Source organism: Anolis sagrei, chromosome 1 (assembly GCF_037176765.1).
Source record: "Anolis sagrei isolate rAnoSag1 chromosome 1, rAnoSag1.mat, whole genome shotgun sequence".
In the NCBI taxonomy this organism is placed as follows: domain Eukaryota; kingdom Metazoa; phylum Chordata; class Lepidosauria; order Squamata; family Dactyloidae; genus Anolis; species Anolis sagrei.
Window position 1 is genome coordinate 76875105 of NC_090021.1, and position 22636 is coordinate 76897740.

Below are 22636 nucleotides of genomic sequence, written 5' to 3' on the forward strand. Positions count from 1 at the left end.
ATTGTAAAAGCCATGAATTCTTTGTGTTTGGTTTTAGCACTTTATTCATCTCACTTATTTCTACAATTAAAATAACAGTTAAATGAAAGACAAATATTTTGGTAAACAATGTGTTTTCTCTTTATTTTTTTTCCAGAAACACTTACTCAGAAGATGATGCTGCCAAAACACTATCAGAACTGGTTAGAATATTAGAAAATATTGTGACTACAGTAGAACCCAAGGATTCATTGATTTCTTCATCATTAACAATTTTTTTAAGTTTCTGGATGACATCATTGACTTTGTCTGAAGTCAGCTGCTGCCCTTCTCCCGTGAGATTGAGAAGCTGATTGGCTATATCTGCTGCATTTTCTAAAGGGAGACATGCAAAATAAAATAAAATAAAACAATTTGAAGTTCTGGAAGATAAAATTATTTTCAAGTGAACTTAATCTAGAAGTCTGACATATTGTCAAAATGGGATACAATCCTACACTGGACACTCTGAAATCTACTGGGAACTTAACATCATTAAGTCTTGTGCTGCTGAATGGTATTAAAGCCACAGTTGCTCTCAAAATTTGACAGAAGCTGCAAGAAATCATTGATAGAGAGCATTATCTTTTACAACAGAGTCTTTTTGAAGTAGCAGGAATAGAAAATAGAAGAATAAAGCTACTGCTCATTCAGGAATATAGAGTTTTATGAGCAGTTGAAACCGCAGCAAAGGAGTGGAGTAGCTTTATAAGGCCTTTGGACTGTGTGTTGCCCATTTCTGCTATAATGAACACAGGATATTACAATCTTCTGAGAGGAACAGAAGTTGGGCTTTCATTATGATTTAAATTGTCAATCTGCAGTCCTGAATTACAATCTTCTCAAGAGGAAATTAGAGGGACTGAAACATTAGCCAACAAACAATGACGATTATTTGCGTTTACTGATCATACACACACACATCTAACTTTGAACTCAAGTGTAGATTTAGTCCAGGAACAGGTCATTCTGCTCCTTCAAGTTTTTTTTCTGGCCTACAAGTCCCAGCAGTCCTAGACATCATAATCAATGGTGAAGGATTATGGGAGCAACAATCTAAAATTTTCTGGAGGACCACATATGCTCTGTCCTGCTTTAGTGTTTAGCAAGACACCTGATACATATCCCACACTTCTTCAACAAAGTACATAAAGAAGCTACAGAGCCAAGTAACCAAAGATGATGATAATGTTTCAAAATTATTTTGAACACAGAGAAAAAAACTTGCCTGTACAGTTCCGAAGGTCAGGTGGACCCCAATATGATGTATAATTATCCAGGTTCAGAAAGCTGAGAAGAAAGTAAAATGGACAATCGTAACAATATTGTTTGGCAGACTATAGTACAGAATTATTTAGGAAACTGCAAAGTCTTCTATGCTGGTATGTCTTTCTGCATCCTCTGCTTAGACAATACGAAATCTAAGAAGGTATGTATGCATTTCCCACATACCTTTATCTTATTCCTTCATCACGTAGCCATATCCGTATTATACATACTTTATCTTTCTCTCATGACTAAGAATCTATTAATTTCTGAATTCTTACCAAGTTCTTGATGCAATTTGGGTAGAACTGCCATGGCAGAGAATACTTTCAGTCACCGTGGGTCTGGTATCTGCCCAAAGATAATTTGGAGGATTTTCTTCATTTTCACATTTTTCTACAAAACCAAATGTAAACCATGAACAAGAGAAAAGCCTCGTTTAAACGAGGCTGATTTGAACTGCACATCATCCTTTGGTATTTGAATCAATTTAACTTACACATAGTCCCTTGAATACCCTCATTTTTTTTAGAAGAATATACTGCAACCTGCGCTTGAGTCCAAATAGAAAATGGTACAAATATATAACTTCATTTTCCAAGGATACAATATATCTGATCTTTGCTACCACAAAACCTTTGTCCATTTCTATTTTTATGATACATTCTTTCTACTTTGAATGTTACTAAAGCACAATCTAGTTTACCTAAACTCTGAATAAATTTCTTTTTATTACAATTTATAATGGCAATTAAAATACAGGAATTTTGAGTAAATGCACAGCAATTTCAAAATTAGTTTATCCCTTCAAAATGTATTTGTTTCTTAAACTGTGAAAAAACCTGTTAAGGGTAGTGGCATTTTTAATAAAGGGTAGTGGCATTTTTAATTAAGCAAACACAGTATGAAAACAGCAAAGGTGAGCCTTCATTTCTTACCAACGGGATGAACGTCTACTTTCTTGACTCTCCAACCATTCCCAATACTGACATTATTGCTCTCCAGTTTCCTCTCAATTGTTTGTTCTTCTAAACTTATATTGTTGGTAGCGTTATAAACCAAAAGAGCCCGAACATCAAAACTGCAATGTGAAAACAGCCCAGGTATGGAAAATATGAGGTAGCAATAGGACATCCTTCTTATGATTTATAAAATAGAAGTCAGGATATGCCTGAAATCATTCAGCAAATCATTGCAAGAAATTATTTTACCTTCTAATCCCAACATGAAAGAATCAAATAAATTATAGTCATGTCTATAAATCCTACCATAATCTTTATAATTTCACCAACTCTCTCTGACTTCATAAAAAGTTTTCTCTGCCCCCAAATAAGTCACATGAGGTTGTTGGAAAAAACAGAATAAATGGGAAAGGCCATATATGGTGTGTCAGAATTCATATCCAAACATTCTATTAATATGCACCAATGGGGCAATCAAAGTAATCACAATTACTAATATATCCAAAATTAAAACTTTACAATAAAACTAAAAATACAAAAGACTTTTATAATCAACATAATGCAGTCAATTTATGAAAAACAACAGAAAAAAGATATCTACACTACACCTAAATCATTTGTCACAAAGGTTCATTATAATTCTTGTTAGGTCATGAGCATTCTAGGAGAGACAGAGTAAAACAGTCTACAGAGAAATGCATTTTCCTAATTAATAATTGCATATATAAGTAAGACAACATATTTTAAGAGTTCAAAGACATAGCCATGTTAGTCTGGATCAGCATGCAAAGGAATCTTGTAGCAACTTTGAGACTGAGAGAAAGAAGTGGACAGAATAAGCTTTCATAGAATTAAGTCTATGGTCAGACCTTCACTTTAATGAGGGTTAAGGGAACAAGACACCTGTAAATATGGAAAACTGCAAATATCATAAGCCATCTAACATGCATGTTACAGACTCTTTTCCCACCAAGAACCAATTTTGGCTGGGAAGAGACAGCTGGGATAAGCTGAAGATATGGTTTTCGCTATTGGATTTTCTGGGAGAAGGTTTAAAGGCTGGTTGGGATTGTCTTGGGAGTAAGGGGTGATGATTTTGGCTGCGTGGGAGATGGAAGTGGCAAGGAGATCAGGCTACTTAAGCAAAAGTTAAAAACATGCAAATAATCAAATACATAAAAGAGAAAAATGCAAAGGTGGAGGGCCAACTGTTCTTCATCAGGCATCTGATGGAATAGACTTTAATCTATGAAAGCTTATGCTACCAATGTCTTTCTCTCAAAGGAGCTAAAAGATTCATCTCCCTATTTTAAAAGTGTAAACATACAAGCTTTGAATGCAATATTCCTGCTTCTTGGCAGGGTGTTGGACTGGATGGCCCATGAGGTCTCTTCCAACTCTTTGATTCTATGATTCTATAAGCACCTTGAATTATTTTAGAGGAACATGCTCAACTAATAATGGTGTTATAGCAGAAAGCTATAACACCATTAATAGCAGAAAGCATGTTTATTGCGCTGGTAAATAACACTTGTTGGAAAACTGCAAAGCTGTGTGCAAAATAAAAATGGGAAACCACACAGGGAAACAGGGAAGGCCTTAGGAAGACATCTCTCTTACCCAGGCGACCCAATCTTTGCCATATGACTACACCTATGATCTGTAGGATCTTTCAGGGGAAAGCAGCAGCAGCAGGAACAGAAATGTGTGGCATTACTGTGATGTCAAAAAAGGGCATGGCATCAATGGATTAAACATAATGTCCATGATATTTATCTTATAAAACACTGGGGGGAGGCATCTATGAACAATTCAACTCTGCTCTACAGTGGGCATCATCTAATTGGGCACAGAGAGCAACTGGAAAGGAAAATTAAACAGTGTTGATAATATTTATGCACTCTGGGATCTGCAAACAGCTCTGTCATTGGTATGCAATACCTTGTGGACAGTCTAAGCTTTGGATAATTTCAATGCAAATTGTTTAGTGTTGCAAGATGAGCAAACCACTTGTATATTCAATTTTCCTTTGTTCTTCCTTGTTCCATGTAACTGCTTCCACAACAGCTGTGTTTGAATAATCTGTTCCCTAGATGTCTATTCTTCCTACTTGGAAAATAAATGGCACTCTTCTGAAGCTAGTAGCAAACTAGAGGATGCTGCAGGGAAAACAATTGGTAGATGAGGAAGTCTGGCTAAGGCACTTGCCAGTAGTCCAAAGATATTTATTTATTTATTTACTTTGCTTATATACCGCTGTTCTCAGCCCAGGGGCGATATAGCCTGGGATTCTGGTGAAACACTTTATTTGCACAGAAAGATATATAAATGCGGTAGGTTGTAGTTCACAGTGAAGTCAATCATTCTGTAAGCAGACATGAAACCTTTTTTCAGTTTTGACTTTCTGGACAAGAACAAAAAATTCCATGTGTTTTATTCTCACAAATATGTGGATTTCATACTACCTGGATCTTTCCTTCCAAATTGTCAAACATTTGAAAAGCGCTAATTCTTCATTGTCATTGAGATCCATACCCACCATGGTTATGCAATCATCAATGATGTGGGAACATGGAAGTATTTTTAACACATGATAGAGAAAATACTCCAATACTTCTGCATTTGTGTGATAGAAGGAAGGAGAACAGAGAAGGAAAGAGATCACTAAATATTCCTTTCCACTTGACCATTGCTTTCTATTCTCCCCAGCGAAGGAGCAATTAAGTAAAAGGAAACCTAAAACTGTCCATACTCATTGCTTCCCTTGTGCCCAAATATTCCCAAAGCATCTTGAGGAGCCACAGAAAATGTATCTCATGCTGTTGCCAGATAAATATAAGTTATTAGCTTTGCCTGAGTCAATGCTTTTTTGGCTATCTGATGTGGAGGGCTGACAAGGTATTCCCCTTCCAGTGTGTCAGTCTGGCACCATGTTTGTGCCTATTAATGGCCTTTCTTTCTTTCTTTCTTTCTTTCTTTGAAACCTTCTGCGGATTGGCAGCCAACAGCTAGTGTACCAGGACCCATCTATGGAGCAGCACTTTAAAAAGTGACATGATATAGCGATGTTTTGTTTTAAGCAATTATCAGTATCCATGATCTACGAACTAATAGAAGTATCAAAATTACTTTGAATCCTGTTAGCAAGAATCTAACACAAATTTACCTTTGATGATTGACATTTCTCTTCTCCCTCGCTCTGTCTTTTACAGGACCTGGTTGAATACTAAAAGGCAATTTTTTGAAACAAATAAAAAAACAACTATAAATATCAGAAATAACTATCTTCCACAACACATCATAGTTGCCTGATTGTTCAGTCATATTAAACAGTTACCTTATATTGACCACATATACTGTGTAATTCCAATCCTGAAAGGTGTGATTTAGCTGGAAATAAAAGAAAAAATATCAAAAGAAATATTATGCATTACATAAAACAAGCCTACCTCTTTCTTCATCACCACAATGACTTATTACAGTGTTATGTGAAAATATGTTATTTAAAAACAATTGACAACAGGCTTGTATAACTTTGCAAGAATACAGAGAATCTCACATTTTGCTTTCACTAATAGCTGGATAATAGAAAATTTGACCTTTAAAATGCTGGAGAAAGTATAAAAATCAATTTAAATAAATCCAGCAAGCTAACAGTGCAGATAACCACAGATTTACGGCTGTCTCTACAAAAGAATATCAGGCTTCTGATTTTTCTTGCCATGTCTATAATCTCACAATGGTCATAAAATATTGAATCTGCTTTAGACACAACAGTGCAAAACATCAAGACTTTAGAGGAGCAAAATGGCTCTATATAGATTAGCTATATAAGTGCTTTGCCATCTGTGCTGTTGTAGAACATTTGAATCTGATTAATTTGCATCATGGTTCAAAAAGGATATTGACAAGTTGGAACATATCCAGGTGAATGAGATGATCATAGGTCTTGAAACCAAGCCTTGTGACAAATGACTTAGGGGGCTGGCTATGTTTTCCATGGAAAAGAGAAGCCCGAAAAGTGACATGATATAGCGATGGAAAGAATATTTTAAATATTCAAAAAATAATCAAACATTTTTTGAGAGTCAAGAAATTCTATTTGAGACTCATTGTGCACAAAATTGACATGTGGCTGCTTTTTACAGAAGACTGAATTTTCATACAGGAAATATCATTCTCTGCATGAAAAATTGTCCTATTTTTATATCAACAGAGGTGCCTTGAATGACCAGGAGCACATGGCCAGCTAGGAGCAACAGAGACACAGAGGAGATGACAATGTAGCAGAGTGGATACATTCCTGGGCAGTCTAGACTTTGGCCCTGGATTTGGCACAAATATGTAAAATTCAAGACTGTACCAGGGTAGATTTAGCTTGTAAATCGCCTAGAGCATCTTGGATGGAAGGCGATTAATAAGTAATTAAATACGATGAATATGTTGATGATGGTTAACCTTTCTGGTGTATGTGAGCCAATAGTGCTATAACTGGGTAGTGTGGAAAGGTCCCTGGTTCTAGGGAGACAAGGACTTATCACTGGATATTAATTGAGGATATGATCATACAGTCAATCACTTCAATATTTTAAAAGTGAAATATATTTCACATAAAAAGCAGAAGTGTTTCAGCTCCACATAACTATATCTCAGGTTCAAAAAAAAAAGCATGCAGGACCAACTAAGCATGAAGATTTTTTGTAAAAACCTCTTGCATTGCTTACATTGAAAATTAATGAAGTAAGAATATTGAAAGTTCACACAAATCAGCTTAACTTACCCAGTTGGCAACAGCACTCTGAACATTTGACTCCGAAATGTCTTTGTCACTGTAGACAGTAAAAGCAATTCTGTAGAACAGGCCCCCTAGGCATTATAAAAACAACATCAATGTTAGAACAACAGTTCGTGTTTTATAAATGCCTATATTTCTAAAAACAATTAAATATATTGGGGTGGGTAACAGCTAAAACCTGTGGAGGTACTTGGTGTACTACCCACACCTATGCTCCCATCTCCTGACTTTGTAAAATTGTGCTAGGAAGGTTTTTTTTTAATGTGCCCGATCCTGGATTGAAGTCCAATTTCCCCATGTTTTTGGTCTCACCTGGGTTGTTTTACATCAACAGGAGGACTTTATTCACTAGGAAGCAGATTACAGCTTAACTTCCAATTTATTTTCTATTTGAATGAAAGCATCTCCTAAAAAGAATCTAAACACTCTTAAGGTATCAGATCCTATCTGATTGTGCAAGGTCTGGTTAATACTTAGATGGAAGACTGCCAACCAATACCAGGTGTTGCAGGCTATTTCTCAGAGGAAGGGACTAGTAAAGCTATCTCTCTGAGTATTCTTTGCCTAAGAAAACCCTATGAAATGCATGAGATTGATGTAATTAGCAAACTTAAAGGCATGCACACACATATGTCTCCTGCCCTTCCAAAAGATCTTCGACAGGCCCCTACCTTAGCAGTTTTCAGAAAGAACCTGAAAACTTGGCTGTTTCGATGTGCCTTCTCAGATTAGGAATCCCCCATCCCAAGTCCTGGAAGCACTTTAGTATAATCAATATTGCTGCACACCGCACTATTTTCAATCCGATGTTCCTCCTGCCATTTCAGCACTTTTAACCCTGTACCCCAGGGCGCCGGCCGGCCCAGTTTTAAAGTGTCTTGTTGTATTGTCACTGTTGCTGTTATTTTGCTTAATTATTTGATTTGCTTTGTTTATTGTGTGTTATGTTTTCTACTGTATTGTGTTCTGAGGCTTCGGCCTGTGTAAGCCACATCGAGTCCTTCGGGAGATGCTAGCGGGGTACAAATAAAGTTAATAATAATAATAATAATAGACCTAAAAGATCAAAAGGAAGCAGAAATATGGCAAAGCTGCACCATAGCCCCTGTAGTGTGGTGGACATTTTTAGGGGTTTAACCCCCCCCCCAATATTAGAGGTATCCTTGGGTGGCTCAAATGACCTAGAGAGGGGGGTCAATCTGGCCTAGAGGCTACACTTTGCTCACTCCTAAATTATACAGTTCATACGCAGTTTTTCTTATGATGACCAAAGGATGTCTCAGTGAATTGCTATCCTCCAGTGATGAATAAACTCAACTTACTGATAAACTGGATGATTATATTACATTAAAACCTTCAATTATTGCCAAATTTGGTGCAGTGGTTTGAGTGGTAGTCTAAAACACCAGCAGACAAGGGTTCATCGTCAGCTATGAAACCACTCATTGGATGACTTTGGGTAAGCCACATTCTATCAGCTTTAGAGAGAATGGCAAACCTCTGAGTAGATCTTGCCAAGAAAAAAACTTGACAAGATGTGTAATGAGTCAAAGTTATTTATAGGCACATAACAACAATAAATCTCATCTAGTGATGTGGTTGATTATGCTTGTAGAAACAGTCTGCTGATTACTCAGCCTAACTAGCTTTTAAAATTGACTTTTGCTTTTAATTAACATTGGCACTTGGCTTAATTTTTGTTTCTGTTTTTTAAAACAATAATTGTAGGGCAGACTCTAGCTGCCCTCTTAAAAGTACTTACCTAACTTCTAACAAATCTTACCTTTAATTATAAATTATAATTAACTTATTAAAAGTTACTGTTCAATGGATGATTTTTTAAAATAATATAATCATTACGAAATCTGCTGGCATTTATCTTTATCAGTATTCAAATAAGGTTTATGCATTATAAGTATCTATGTCTCTGCCTTCAAGTAATCTGTTGACTTTAAATACATGATCATTATTTATATTACTTGATTAATATTTGATTTATCACCAGTGTTTAACTGATGTTGGAAAAGCCTCACAATGTGTGTATGTGTATGATCTTTGATGATCTTTATGATCCTGTACAGCAGTGGTTCTCAACCTGGGGTCCCCAGATGTTTTTGGCCTACAACTCCCAGCCAGTTTACCAGCTGTTAGGATTTCTGGGAGTTGACGGCCAAAAACATCTGGGGACCCCAGGTTGAGAACCACTGCTGTACAGGGATCTGTTCCTTGATATCAAAATCTGTTTGTTCACATGTAGTAGCTAGAGTAGTATGTGACTCTACTGTAAAGGGGGATTTTTATATTGGTTTGTATATTCAATGATATGTTTCTTTGGTGGAAGCTGTACTTACTTGGGGAAGTGGGAAAGGAGCAAATCTACATATGTCCTACAAGTCTGTTTCTAGAGAGCTGGAAAAGCATTGAAGGTTATGTTCTGTCACTCAAAGCAAACTCATGCTGTCCCTCCCCCCCCCCCAAAAAAAATATATATCAATTTACAGTGTAAATTTGGAAGTTTGTTTACTGTGAGAAAGGGAAGAGGCTTCCACACCATGGCTATTCCCTGCATGGCATCAAATCAGATCTCTGCAAACTAGCTGAAAATTTTGGGAAGGATTTCTATGGTTTTCTGTGGAAGTTATAAGGGGAATCAAACCATGCTTTGTGGTAATTTGGGAGGGGTTTAAGTGTGTACATCATTCAACTATTCCCTATAACATTTTAAAATTGGGGGGGGGTCTATTTTCAGGGCCAGTAGGTGGTACACAAGGCCCTTAGGACACATGTCCTCATCCCTGCTGAATGAAGCCAACTGCTCTATCTACAAATTAAGCTATCTGATAGTAATTCACAGTTGTTATTGCTATCCTTGCAGATTAACAGACTAACTTTTTGGTCACCATAAGTCTCAATTTTTTGGGGGGGAAACTACATCATAAATAAAGTAAATAAGAATTACTACTAAGTTTATGCCATGGGTGGAATGAAGGTGACCTTTCCAACTGTTACACATTTTGTAAGTTACATAAGGAAAGATAGAAACAGAATGTTTACAATTTTGTTGCATTTTTTAAATAGATTTTGAATTTTTTAAATTAATGTCTTTATATTTTTATTGGGAACTATATTATAACACCGTTTTTTTCAAATTGTATGATAAATTATGCCTAATGTGGAAGTATCTTATAATGTGGCTCAGTGAAAACATTGGTCTAAATGTTGCACTAGGCCTTGAACTCATTCAGCCTTGAATCCTTAGGTGACCTTGTGCAAGTAATAGATGTGAAATCTTGTCTGAACAAATCTTGCCAAGAAACCCAACAAAGAGTTTGTCTTAGGGTTGTCACACGTTAGAAGTGACTTAATGCACATATCAACAATCTAACAATGGCATCTTTTTGAGACTGTGGTGAATGTTTAATGTTAGATAGCTATTGGGGTTTTAACATAATGAATGAGGGAAGAAAAAAATGATACTAGTGATCATGAAAATGGTGAGGTGTTTTTTTTTTTAAATTGTGCAGTACATTAAATCCAAATGGGTTTCTAAAAGGTACCAAATCCACCTGAACAAATTTAGAGGAAACTGAAAAAAAAACATGTTGAAGATATGCATCCTTTTGCTACAAAATAGAATATTCCAAGCCCTGTGCTGAACTCATTTCTAATTTATTTATTTATTTTTGGATTTGCTACCATTTGGAAAGAAATATCCTTCTCTATTTCAATGTATTTTCTTAAACCAAGCCAAATTTTAACACCGTTGCCAGTGCACTGCAAGATGCCAGGATATAGTGAGAGTTCCCAGTTCCTTCAAATTTAATTAGAAAATATCTACTGAGCCCTTAAGACACAGATATTCTTTCTGTGACTGTGAAAAATGTTATGGGATTTCTCGCTTGTTGATTGGTGTACATTATTATAAGGGGTCCCATACTGAAAAAAAATTTACATTCATGATATCTTTGTGCATCATGCTTTTTCCATTTATCTTCTATATGTATTGAGTTTCCAGATGTTACAAACTGTACTAATCAGAGGCACAGGGCCAAATCCAGTTCCAAGCAGGAATACCTCTGAACCATGCTAATTTCTATAAAGTGGAGAACAAAAGTTTTGAAACCACTGATTAGCCATCAAATGGGAATGAGCTGATGAAATAAACTTAGGAGATCACCAGTTAAATTGATGGAAGGGAACTGGAAACAAGTAGGTCAACCTCTGTATCCATGGGAGATACACTGGATACTTGAAACTGTGAGTAATAGTGAAGCCTATATTTTGAATATAGGCTTTGGCTGGAAACATACCATAGAATCACACTGAAGAATCACCTAAAGAGGCCAACAAATGCTTCCAGGTGGGATTTTTTTTTTTGAAGCATGGGAAAGTGAAATCATGAATATTAAATTCATGGATAAGAGGGTTGTACTGTTTGGCAACTTCTTTGTGAAATGTTGTTTCCATTCATTTCAGTGGATTAGATTATGATTTCCTGCAGGTCCAAGTACCATTGGTGGTCATAAATCACAGCATGTATATTGGGAAATGTAAATTAACCTTAAGTGATACATGAATGAGTTTCAATGAGTAGAAGATTATTTCTACTATAATGCACTTATATTAGGTGAAAATATCAAAATACATTTCAAATAAAATCAAATTTAAGGAGAAAGCTCTAATATGTTATCTTTAGAGAAAACTTAAAGAGATTTACTGCCACCACCACTAAACCACTGAGGTTAGTACAAATTTTTTTTATAACTTTCAAGCCACTCTCAGGAGACTATAAAATGCCATAATCAAAATGATCGAAACATACCATTTTTGTTTTAAAATTTTATATATACAATTTCTTTAGAATTGCAACTGTGTAAAATATACATGGGCAGACTCTGTGGTAAATCTCATTAGTGTTTTTTTGTTTATTTGTTTATTTCAGGATGAGGGAAGGTTGATTTTTCACATCCACCCTCTCATTTGATCAAGCTTATTTATTTACATACTATACAGCTATACATTCATTTATGCCTTTGCTGATTTTTTTAAGATTGTACATTTAAAATCATGCCTAAAGACAGAACACATGAATCAGTGGTTAATTGCCATTGTAGTCTCCTCAAAGTCCTTGTGATTAGTAATGGAATGGTAGTAATTAGAATCATACACCAAAGAAGATTTTTTTTTTAAAAAAAACCTGACATAAAATACACTTCTACTTTAAGATTTCAAGGCTTATGGTATGAAGAAAGGCTAATCTACTCCAATAACACTAAATCTGTTTCTACAAAATCTAGAAGATAAAATGATTTTCTTTCTACATCTAAATGGATTTGTTGACATACTGTGCTTGACCTCAGGTCCACAAGTGCAGTCCCAGTCATTGAAGGGGTTACATAACAAACAGGACAAAAGCAACGTGGGAGAATTGTTACCAGGACTCAGTGTTGTTTTGGGCACAATACTTTGGTTTGCTTCAGACACCACCTTCATGTGAGGATTTTCATAAACTGACATTTCCACTGAGTTTTGAGCTCCTGTGTTATGATGGAATGTTATTCCAAACATCATTTTTGTATGAGTTAATGCATTTTCATTAAAGGGTTCATAAGTTTCAACAAAGGGAGAAGATTGGACTAACATGCCAGTAACCACTGGAACTGAATGCAATCCTAGAAATGATGAGTGGCTCAATGTAGCCTGGATACTGGAGGCTAATTTGCTATTAACAGGATAATCATTATGCTTGCTAGAATTGTGATGTACCTTCCAAACTGATTCTTCTCTTGAAACAGTAGCTTCTATATCAGATTCAATATTTCTATAATCCACATCACCATCAAACAGTTCTGCATGTAATAGCTGAAGAGAAGGGGTAAGTTTGCTTCCTTTATCTTTTGCTGATTGCTGTCCGGTATCAGTCAATAACATTTCATTCAGTGGGCTTCTTTGTATGCTTTGCTTTTCATTCCACAAAGAGCTAGCGCCAGGAAAATTTTGATCAAGGCTATTCAACAAACTTTGTGATAGTAATGGTGTAGAAGACATTTGTGTTGCTGAATTGTTATCAAATTGAGAATTTGCTTTGCTTTGAAATCTATAACTATGAGTTTGCAGTATTTCCAAAGGCAATTCCCCTATAAACACATTAGATATGTATGGATTTTGTTTTCCTGGAAAACCATTGTCATTAAGCGACTGTCCTTTCGTTGGTACATAATCAGAAGCTCTTGAGAACAGGTTACCCTGTCTAGTCATATACATAGACAGGCTTTCTATATTTATTGGATTTGATGATGAATCTGTGCAGGCACCATCTAAGCATGAAGATTCAAAAGACAGCATTTCAGTATGATAATGAAAAGCATTTATATAAGCAAATGTGGGTTTATCTGGAATTTGCTGCAGAGCTAAACTATCTTTTTGTCCATCAACAAATGTTATATATAATTTGTCAGAATGCAAGGAAGGCTGAATCACAGGTACTTCCAAAGAGGTCAAAAGGAAATGAAGTGGAGAAGTAGCATTTATAGACAAACTTAAGTTCAGAGACAGGCCCTCTTCTGTTTTTGTGTCCAACTGTGATGTGTTTTCCAGAGTTTTTGAAATCCTTGATGTAACTGTTGGAGCAAACAAACTTAATCTATTTCCATCCTTTTCTGATACAGGAATAGAAGTGCCTATTTTCACAACTCCATGGTCCAGTGAACTATTATTAGATGTTGTTTGCACAGTGATGCCATCTATATTTGTGGGGAATATGAAATAGGACACTCTCTTTGTTAAGAAAAAATCCTGTTCACTAAGTGTCAAATTTTCTCTAGATTCCTCAGAAGACACATGGAGATCTTGTCCCAAAGTCTGATAATTTCTTGGAAAAGACAGAGTATCTTCATATTGCACTTGAAGACTTAAGTCATTGGACTCCCACAATTTATTGATTTTAGGGAAAACAGTAGCAGAAAAAGTGAAATTAGATACATTATCTGATTTATTGTTTTGCAGATGTCCAGAACCTGTAAATTTGTTTGACTTTGTTTTGATATTTTCCAAGGAAACCAAAGAAATGAATGTATTTATGGATTCAGATTCATCTTTATGAACCACGGCCTCCTCTCCCTCTGTATGGTGCAGCTGGTCTGTTAATGGCATATGTGTAAATGAGCCACTTTTAAAAGAAGGTATATAAAAAGTTTCTTGAGAAGAAGATAAAACAGAATTAGCATGTTGAATGTCTAGCCCTTGTTCTTTAAATTTTGATAAACTTTGCCATTTCATACTGTATTCTACTGGCAAGACAGCTTCTGTTGGCTGAATTACAGGAATAACATCTGGAAACCAGGCTTTCATATTTTGTAAAGAGCCAGGAGGATTTGCACTTTGCTTTAAAACATGTTTTTTAAACTGTACTGAATTATGGTCTTTGATGTAATTAGATTTTGTGGGCTGGAATTCGCCAACAATGTAAAATCCATTCTTAACATAATCTTCTTGTAGAATTCTCTGTGTGGGTTCTAAGTAGACACTTTCAGGTGTGCTTTCGAGTAACTCCATCTTTATTTCTTGATATAATTCACTAGGGTATGTATAAGAAGACTTCATAGAATAGGAAGGAAAGATTTCTTCTGAAATTCCAGAACTTATAAGATTATCAGTTGCAACTTCATTCCATGCATTCAAAGATTGTAAAAAACTGTACACATCTTTATATGCAGAAGATAAAGCATAATTCTTTGATAGTACCCACTGAAGATCTTTTGTAGGTTCAAGGAGAGGGGTTTGGCGTACCAGAGAAGTAAATAAAGAACCTGACACAGGATCTTCTAACTGACGTGCCCAAGTCCATATTAGTTCTGATTCAAGACTTTCACTCTGTCTAAAAGGAAAAATCACATTTCTGATATGATCAAGCAGATCAGTGGGTTCTTCCCTTGGAGTACTACTCTCACTTAGCAGGCTCTTAGATTCCTCTGAAATACTATTAATGCTTGAATTGTTCAGAGAAGATATATCATCAGTGTTTACTTGTTCTGTAAAAGGATCCAAAACATTAACTTGTGTTTCCCGAGGAGCAGACGATGTGACCTCAGGAGTTGTCAGGATGAAATAATTGAGTGCATTTCTTCTCTCTGAACTTTTCTCCTCCATTGATGCAGATTTACTAGTATGATAAAGCCTTGGTTTCACAGGCCAAACTATTGGAGTTGAAATCATTCCTATATTTTTGACACCTTTTATCTTAGAATCTTCCTGCCCTGGTAGCAATCGCTGAGAGGAGTCATCTGAATTTCTCTTGACTCTGAAGACCACTGCAGCAGGATCTTTCATTTCCTGCAGGTCTGTATACAGGAAGCCATATAATTAAAAAGCGAATTATTTACAAAAAAAATCCCCATAAGATAAGACTTACAACTGTGTAAGCAAGTACTGTATTTCAGTGGGAACAGTATTGATTTATAATGCATTTGTTTGTTCTGATGTGTAGGCCATCTTTCCCTTGCTCATTGAAAATGCCTGCAATTCCCATTGATATAAATAATCCAACCCCATTCATTACTTAGACTTATGATGATACTGAGAAAATGATCAGGCTCGAAAAATTCTGAACAAAAGAGAGAGAGTTCAAGAGAGAAAGATCCCACATAATTAGCGGATTTACCTATACTGTGAAAGGATTGCCCAGCCATAAAATGACTGAAGACCCACCCACCCCCTCCCCCACAAGCTTTAGAAGAGAGAATCTGTGGAAAGTATAGACCCTTTCCACCACTCAGGATGTTTCTCCTAAACCCCATACCAATAAATGGAGAAAAGGGGAGAGGGAGAAAATGTGAGCTAGTGGGAGAAAAAGAGGGGAAAAAAGTGATATGTAAGAAGAGAAAGACAGCACACACAGAATGTAGGCCAAGAATATCCCAAGATTTCTATGATCAGCTGCACTTCATCAGAGACAATATATCATAACTCATGAGCATCAATATGAAGATTATCTTAAAGAACATGAATGTCAACAGCTAGCATTTGAGGGTTAATGAAATAATCATAACACAAATTGTAAAATGATCTCTGTCATTCAAGAACTACTAAACCTCTCTCCTGTTTCTTCTGTGGATTCAATTAGGTGCTTCCCAGGCAAAATCCTTTTAGTAGTATTTCCTACAATCAGATGTCTCATAATACTCACAGAAGAAAGGAAATATAACATTGAATTTCTTACCATTGGTTTGTTTATCGATTCTATTAGTATCAGGAATGTTAGTGGTGACAATGGGTGATGTAATGATGGAATTTACGGTAGCTGGTGACAAAGATGAGAAAGAGGTGAACTTGTATGTATAGAATAGGAATGTTAATGAGACTGGGCAAAATGGTAAAAATGCATGAAATATGAGCAAGGAGTGGACATATCTGCCTCTTAAATTAGTGAATAAGTTATCCAGTACAACAAAGAGTCTTGTCAAACTTTAAAGTATAACCAGTTGCATTTGGGAAGAAGCTCATATAAGAACAGTCGTGACAACACATTACATGCAGTGGTGAACTTTCCCCTTATTTTATTTTCCCCAGAATAGCTTGTTCCTTTTCTCTTCATGAAACTGAATGGACTAATTTCTCTATTCACTTTCTGGGTATAAGAAAAAATGAATGAAAAGAGAAGAGGGTGGAAGGGGAAGAGAGAAAGGAGAATGGACCAGAGAAAGTAGAAAAAGGAGAAAAAGGAAACTAAGGAGGGGAAAAGAAGAGTTGGGGAGAGAAAAAGGGTGAAAAAGGGAGAAGAGCCATACAGAGGTAGTCATAGATAGGGGAGTGTTAAACATAGGGATGGATGAAAAGGAAGAGAGGGAAAGAAAAGAAAGAGGAAAACGGGGAGTAAGACGATCAAAGTGGAAGAAAATAAAAATGTGAGCTGGAAAAGAGAAGCCAGAAGGAAGACGGAGATCGTAAAAAGTTCAAGAAAAGTAAAGAAAACCCAAAGTGTAAGAGAAGCCACAATGAAAGCCTACTACTGTGTTTTCTTTTTCAAAAAATCTATTGTATCAATAGCTTCCAGTATCAGTTTTTAGTGTGCCATATTCCATATACAGATTGGCAGTCCCTTGCTCTTGTGTTACACTATAGTTCTCATTGTCTCAGTACTCCATCTTTTTTCATAAGCCTGTACCTTACTTTCTATGATTCTGGAAAAAAAAACATACCCTATTTTTCTGGGTTTCCTGTCAATAAAACATTCTTTCATATGCAGGAAACCATTTTCTAGGCAGAAAATAGTTGTTTTGTTTTCTGTGAGAAAAACGTGGTTATTACACACACACAAGCACACTTTTTTCTCCACAGAATAATTCTTCCATAGACTCATAGAGTTGGAAGAGACCTTGTGGGCCATCCAGTCCAACCCCCTGCCAAGAAGCAGGATAATACAATGTGATGTCTGAATACAGAGAGAACACAGCAAAGGATTATATTTCCCAGAGTGGTGAGAAAACTAACAGTATGTGAGGAAATTAGGAAGAATTAGTTCAGGATTTATATTCTTCCACATCTGCTTTGAGGACATTCATTATAGGGGCTGCAGAACTGAGAGAAATTGATAAAATTACCTCCTCATCTTTATGCCAGATAGTAAAAAGCACAAATATCCTCCTGTGCAGGTCACCATCCCTGGCCAAAAAGGCATTGGTGAAGTTGATCTCATTAAAGCTAACCATTGTCCTTTTTCATAATCATTTCATTTGTATAGTTAACACTGAAAATTTAATACATATTGAGTATCCCTTATCTAAATGCTTAGAACCAGAAGTGTTTTGGATTTTGATTTTTTTCCAGATTTTGGAAAATCTACATTTGCATGTATGAATGTGAGGTATCTTGGAGATAAGACCTATGTCTAAACATAAATTTATGTTCATTTATGTTTCATACATACCTTGTTCATATAGTCTGAATATAATTTTCTACAATATTTTTTAATATAATTGTGTACATTGAACAATTTGAAAGAAAAGATGTCACTATGTCAGTTGCCAACGTGAACAATTTTGGAGGAGTTTGGATTTATGGATAAGGAAAACTCAACCTGCATCTCTCAGGATTCTGGGTGCAGATCAGGGTCATAATTCAGGTGATACTGTCCTAAAGTCAGAATAAGAAGCATTCTAAATTAAAGGAAGAGTCTGAAAGTTGAACCCATAGCTTTATTTTAAGTGTATTTCTGTGGTGCCCCAAATAGAAACTTAGAGCAGCTAAAAGAGTTACAAATATTCTAACAAGAAATACACAAACAATCAGTTCCCGAGCAGCATCTGGAAAGAACTGCCTTTTTAGACTACAATTTTGAGAATGCCCAGGGTGGTAGATAAAGGTTTTGGTCATTCTGAGAAAAGGCATTAAAATAAAATAACCCAGAAGCAACAGTATCAGTATTGCATATTTAATATTTGAAAAGTAATGAAACATGTGACAGATGTCTGAAAAGATATTTCTCCTGTGTTGTACTTGACTTCCCTTTTCCAAAACTAGACATCAGTACCAGTGTATGCTGAAGCAAACAAGGTCCCGAGTATACTTAAAAAGACACTGCAGAATCTTAGTCACTTAAGAAAGAAAATGTAATACTGAATTTCTTACCATCGGTTTGTTTATCGGTTCTGTTAGTATCAGGCATGTTAGTGGTAACAGTGGGTGATGTAATGGTGGAATTTACAGTAGCTGGTAACAAAGATGAGAAAGAGGTGAACTGGTATGGAATAGGAATGTTAAATGAAATTGGGCTAAATGGAATAATGCATGAAAACATGAATAGAGAGAGGAGGCACCTGCTTCTTAAAGCAGTAAACAAGTTAAACAATGCAGACATAATTATTTTTGCATGAAACCCAAGTTCAAAATTCTACTTCAACAATGTATTTCTAGACAAAGCTCATTTGCTCACATATAAAATAGAAATAACTTAGGCAATTGTGGTGATTCCCCAAATCTGGATATGGTAGATGGCCAAGCTTGTACAAACATTTAATACAAAATAAATTTATGCTAGTGATTTGGACTGTAAGAAGCTGATTCCTCAAAATTATATAAATGATGTTTGGTTTTAACAGTCTAGTGGCATAGAAATATTTAATATTAATAAGTTATTACTACGGTAGGTAGTATTTAGTCAAATGGATACTACTTTCATTTTAGCCCCTAGGGGTGGACAACCTTCCAGACGTACAGGGAAGGGAAGTCAGCAACAACCATAAAAGTGCCTCCCAAAACAGGTACGAGTAAATATGAAATGCCAGAAGCCATATTTCCAAATTATCAGTCTTTCTCCCAGATAGTTCTCTTTCTTTCTTCTCTCTGGCTCTTCCTCACAGGACAACCATATGGATCTTGTCTAAGAAAACTGTAGCAATCAATACTATAGATTTTGTTCATGTATTCTGCATTGACAGATAACATTTACTATGCAACAGGGAAAATTACAGTTTTGAAATAGACAATGTAATAAAGGTCATAAAAGAAAAGATGAAGCTAAGCCCTATTTCTATAGAATCTGCTGGCTATGCTTTATAATAAGAAAATCCTGTACAGAAACAGCACTATCAAATGAATTGTTCCATGCTTTCCAAATATAGTAAACAAAATATGACTATATGTAAGGCTAAAACATCATTTTTGTTTGTTTTTCTACTAGGACATTTGGTTTAAATCATAGCTAAATAACTGATTATTTTCTTTCTAATTTATTTAGTATATTCAGGACCCGCAAGATATTATTTGTTTCTTACCTTGGCAAACACCTCCTAGGTTTGCACAGCTAGTTGGCTCAACTGTTGGTAGGGGAATGAGATATGAACCTTTAGAAAGAGAATGTGAGAGAGAAAACATAAATAACATAAAAGCAAAAAAAAATTATTTACAATCAAGGCAGATATAAGTAAACAAAGTTGTACATTGCTTTGGAACAGTGGTTCCCAACCTGTGGTCTGCAAGAACTAAAATATGGTCCGCAGTCTCACTGTTACTACACTGTTGCAATGAGAGCAACTGGTCTCCAATGTAATTTTCTGAATCAGCACCCCAAATAACCAAACTGAATCTAAAGTTGACCAAAAACTGATTTTTAACCCTTTTGATACTAATGTTGGAGAGTGGTCCCTGGTCAAAGTGGTCTGGGTCAAAAAATGCTTGGGAACCACTGCTTTGGAAGAAGTGTTATTACATAGGCTTCATCAAACCAGACAAAAGGAACCAGACTAACCAGACTAAGTGAAGGGAAACTGCATCCAAACCAGAAATTTCTGGGGCAATTTAGCAGGGTGTGTTTTTTGAACTTATCTAATTTCTTTTCACACAGAGCATACCGCATATGTAAGTTAACCTCAAGTACAAATTGAAGGGAAGATTTTGAGATTAAAATTATGGATTTTGACATGACTTGTGGATAAGTCAGGGGGCATTCCATAGAGAGAGGAAAGTGTCAGTGGCACTTTGGGGACCAGGCACCCCTGGCTGTTTTCATTTGCCTACCTGGCTGGGCCTTCAGAAATAGTTCCTTTCTTGATAAAAGTTAAGGTACAGTATTACCTCTTAGCAGGGAAGGAACCATCCCCTTCTCTGAGTAGAGTGATTAAAGGTGAGAACTTAATCTATCTTGGGAGAACCTAAAAGAAAAATCAAGCATTCTACATATACCTCTCTCTTTTATGGCCACTATCTCCACAAACTGAGCATTTTATACCTCTCTCCAAACAGCCACCATCACTGCCATTTTTCCAACCAGGCATTTAAAAAGGCAAGAAGTGAAGCCACAATGGAGAGAATAGAGTAGGTCAGTGCTTCTTTTAGATTCTCCTGGGGTAGACTATGTTCTCACATTTCATCACTCTACTCTAGAGAAAAGGATAGCTCCCTTGTTTGTTTGATTAATGTTAAGGTATAGTACTTACACTGACTTGTGGATAAATAGACGTAAGTTTTTGGGCTGTTTTTTTAGTAAACATTCTAGACTTACACATGGGCATATATAGTACCATGCAGCATTAGACTTTAAGGAAGGAGGCATGGAAATTGAAAGAGGAAACATCAGATGGCATTGAATTACTGGAAGACTTGGAATGCCTACTTTGGAAAGTTAAGGAATAAAGAGTAAAAGCAAAATGACCACTGAATAAATTAAGAAAACAAAAGTAATGACCACAGAAGTTTTAAATAACTTAAAAGTAGATGGTGACAGGAAAAAATGTCTTACATTCTTGTGCAGTCATTAAAAAAATAGAAAATTTAACCAATAAATGATAAGAATAATATTTGGAAGGGAAGCTATGAAGCAGTGATATTGAATAAGTCATTCTCTCTCAGACTCAAAGGCAGGCAATGGCAAACCCATGCTGAACAAATCTTGTCAGAAAACTCCTGTGCTAGGTTCACTTTTAGAGTCACAATAGGTCAGAAATTACTTGAAAGCACACAGCAGCAACAGCAGCAACGCTGAAGGCATTCGGAAGAGAGAAAGACCACACTTCAGATGGATTGATTCATTCACTTACTAGACAAAAGTGGGGATTTTAATAAGAGGGGTTAAAATCCTGTTCATTTGTCTCAACTAGAATAAATCCATTAACTCAACTCTATGAGGGAGGACCTGAGCTGACACACCAACTCCACCAGCTCATAGAAAAAGTGTGGGTGATCGAGAAAATCCCAGCAAATTTCAAGGATGCCACCATCATCAGCCTCTTCAAAAAAGGGGAAAGAACAGACTGCGGAAACTATCGAGGTATCTCCCTTCTAACCTCCGCTGGGAAAATCCTCGCAAGAATCCTTGCAAACCGCCTTCTACCCCTCTCAGAAGACACCCTCCCAGAATCCCAGACAGCTTCTGCCCCTCCAGAGGAACAGTGGACATGATCTTCACTGCACAACAGCTCCAAGAAAAATGAAGGGAACAAAAACAACCTCTGTACATGGCATTCATTGACCTTGGAAAGTCATTTGACACAGTGAATTGCAGCACTCTCTGGACCATCCTCCACTGGACCGGCCATGTTGTTCGGATGCCCGACCACCATCTCCCAAAGCAGTTGCTCTACTCTGAACTCAAGAATGGAAAACGGAATGTTGGTGGGCAGGAAAAGAGATTTAAAGATGGGCTCAAAGCCAACCTCAAAAACTCTGGCATAGACACTGAGAATTGGGAAGCCCTGGCCCTTGAGCGCTCCAGCTGGAGGTCAGCTGTGACCAGCAGTGCTGCAGAATTTGAAAAGGCACGAATGGAGGGTGAACGAGAGAAACGTGCCAAGAGGAAGGCGCGTCAAGCTAATCCCGACCAAGACTGCCTTTCACCTGGAAACCAATGCCCTCACTGTGGAAGAAGATGTAGGGCTCCACAGTCACCTACGGACCCACCGCCAGGACACCGAACTTGGAGGACCATCATCCTCGGACTATGAGGGATCACCTAAGTAAGTAAGTAAGTATGTCATGCATGGGAAAACTTTGGCCCTTCAGGTGTTTTGGAACTTTAACTTCCACAATTCAGTGGAATACAAGAACTAAAACACAAGCTGAGGGTATACAGCTAAAGTGTAAATCTCTGGGAACATGATTTTGG

General features: G+C 36.5%; 1 protein-coding gene across 6 annotated transcripts in view; it reads right to left on the reverse strand.

Annotated features, from left to right (window-relative positions):
- The window catches only part of ADGRG6 (adhesion G protein-coupled receptor G6), a 117975-nt gene that overhangs the window by 38446 nt on the left and 56893 nt on the right, over nucleotides 1-22636 (reverse strand). For 3 of the 6 annotated variants that reach the window (XM_060753476.2, XM_060753477.2, XM_060753480.2), the window contains exons 5-14: nucleotides 19812-19880; nucleotides 18667-18747; nucleotides 16259-16339; nucleotides 7027-7112; nucleotides 5584-5636; nucleotides 5413-5472; nucleotides 2223-2365; nucleotides 1566-1680; nucleotides 1247-1308; nucleotides 147-354 (exon numbers count right to left, since the gene is read on the reverse strand). In XM_060753476.2, coding sequence (XP_060609459.1) covers nucleotides 147-354; nucleotides 1247-1308; nucleotides 1566-1680; nucleotides 2223-2365; nucleotides 5413-5472; nucleotides 5584-5636; nucleotides 7027-7112; nucleotides 16259-16339; nucleotides 18667-18747; nucleotides 19812-19880 — 958 coding nt within the window. The remainder of the gene's footprint in view (nucleotides 1-146; nucleotides 355-1246; nucleotides 1309-1565; nucleotides 1681-2222; nucleotides 2366-5412; nucleotides 5473-5583; nucleotides 5637-7026; nucleotides 7113-16258; nucleotides 16340-18666; nucleotides 18748-19811; nucleotides 19881-22636) is intronic. The other 3 variants (XM_067466326.1, XM_060753478.2, XM_060753479.2) reach the window with 3 other exon arrangements.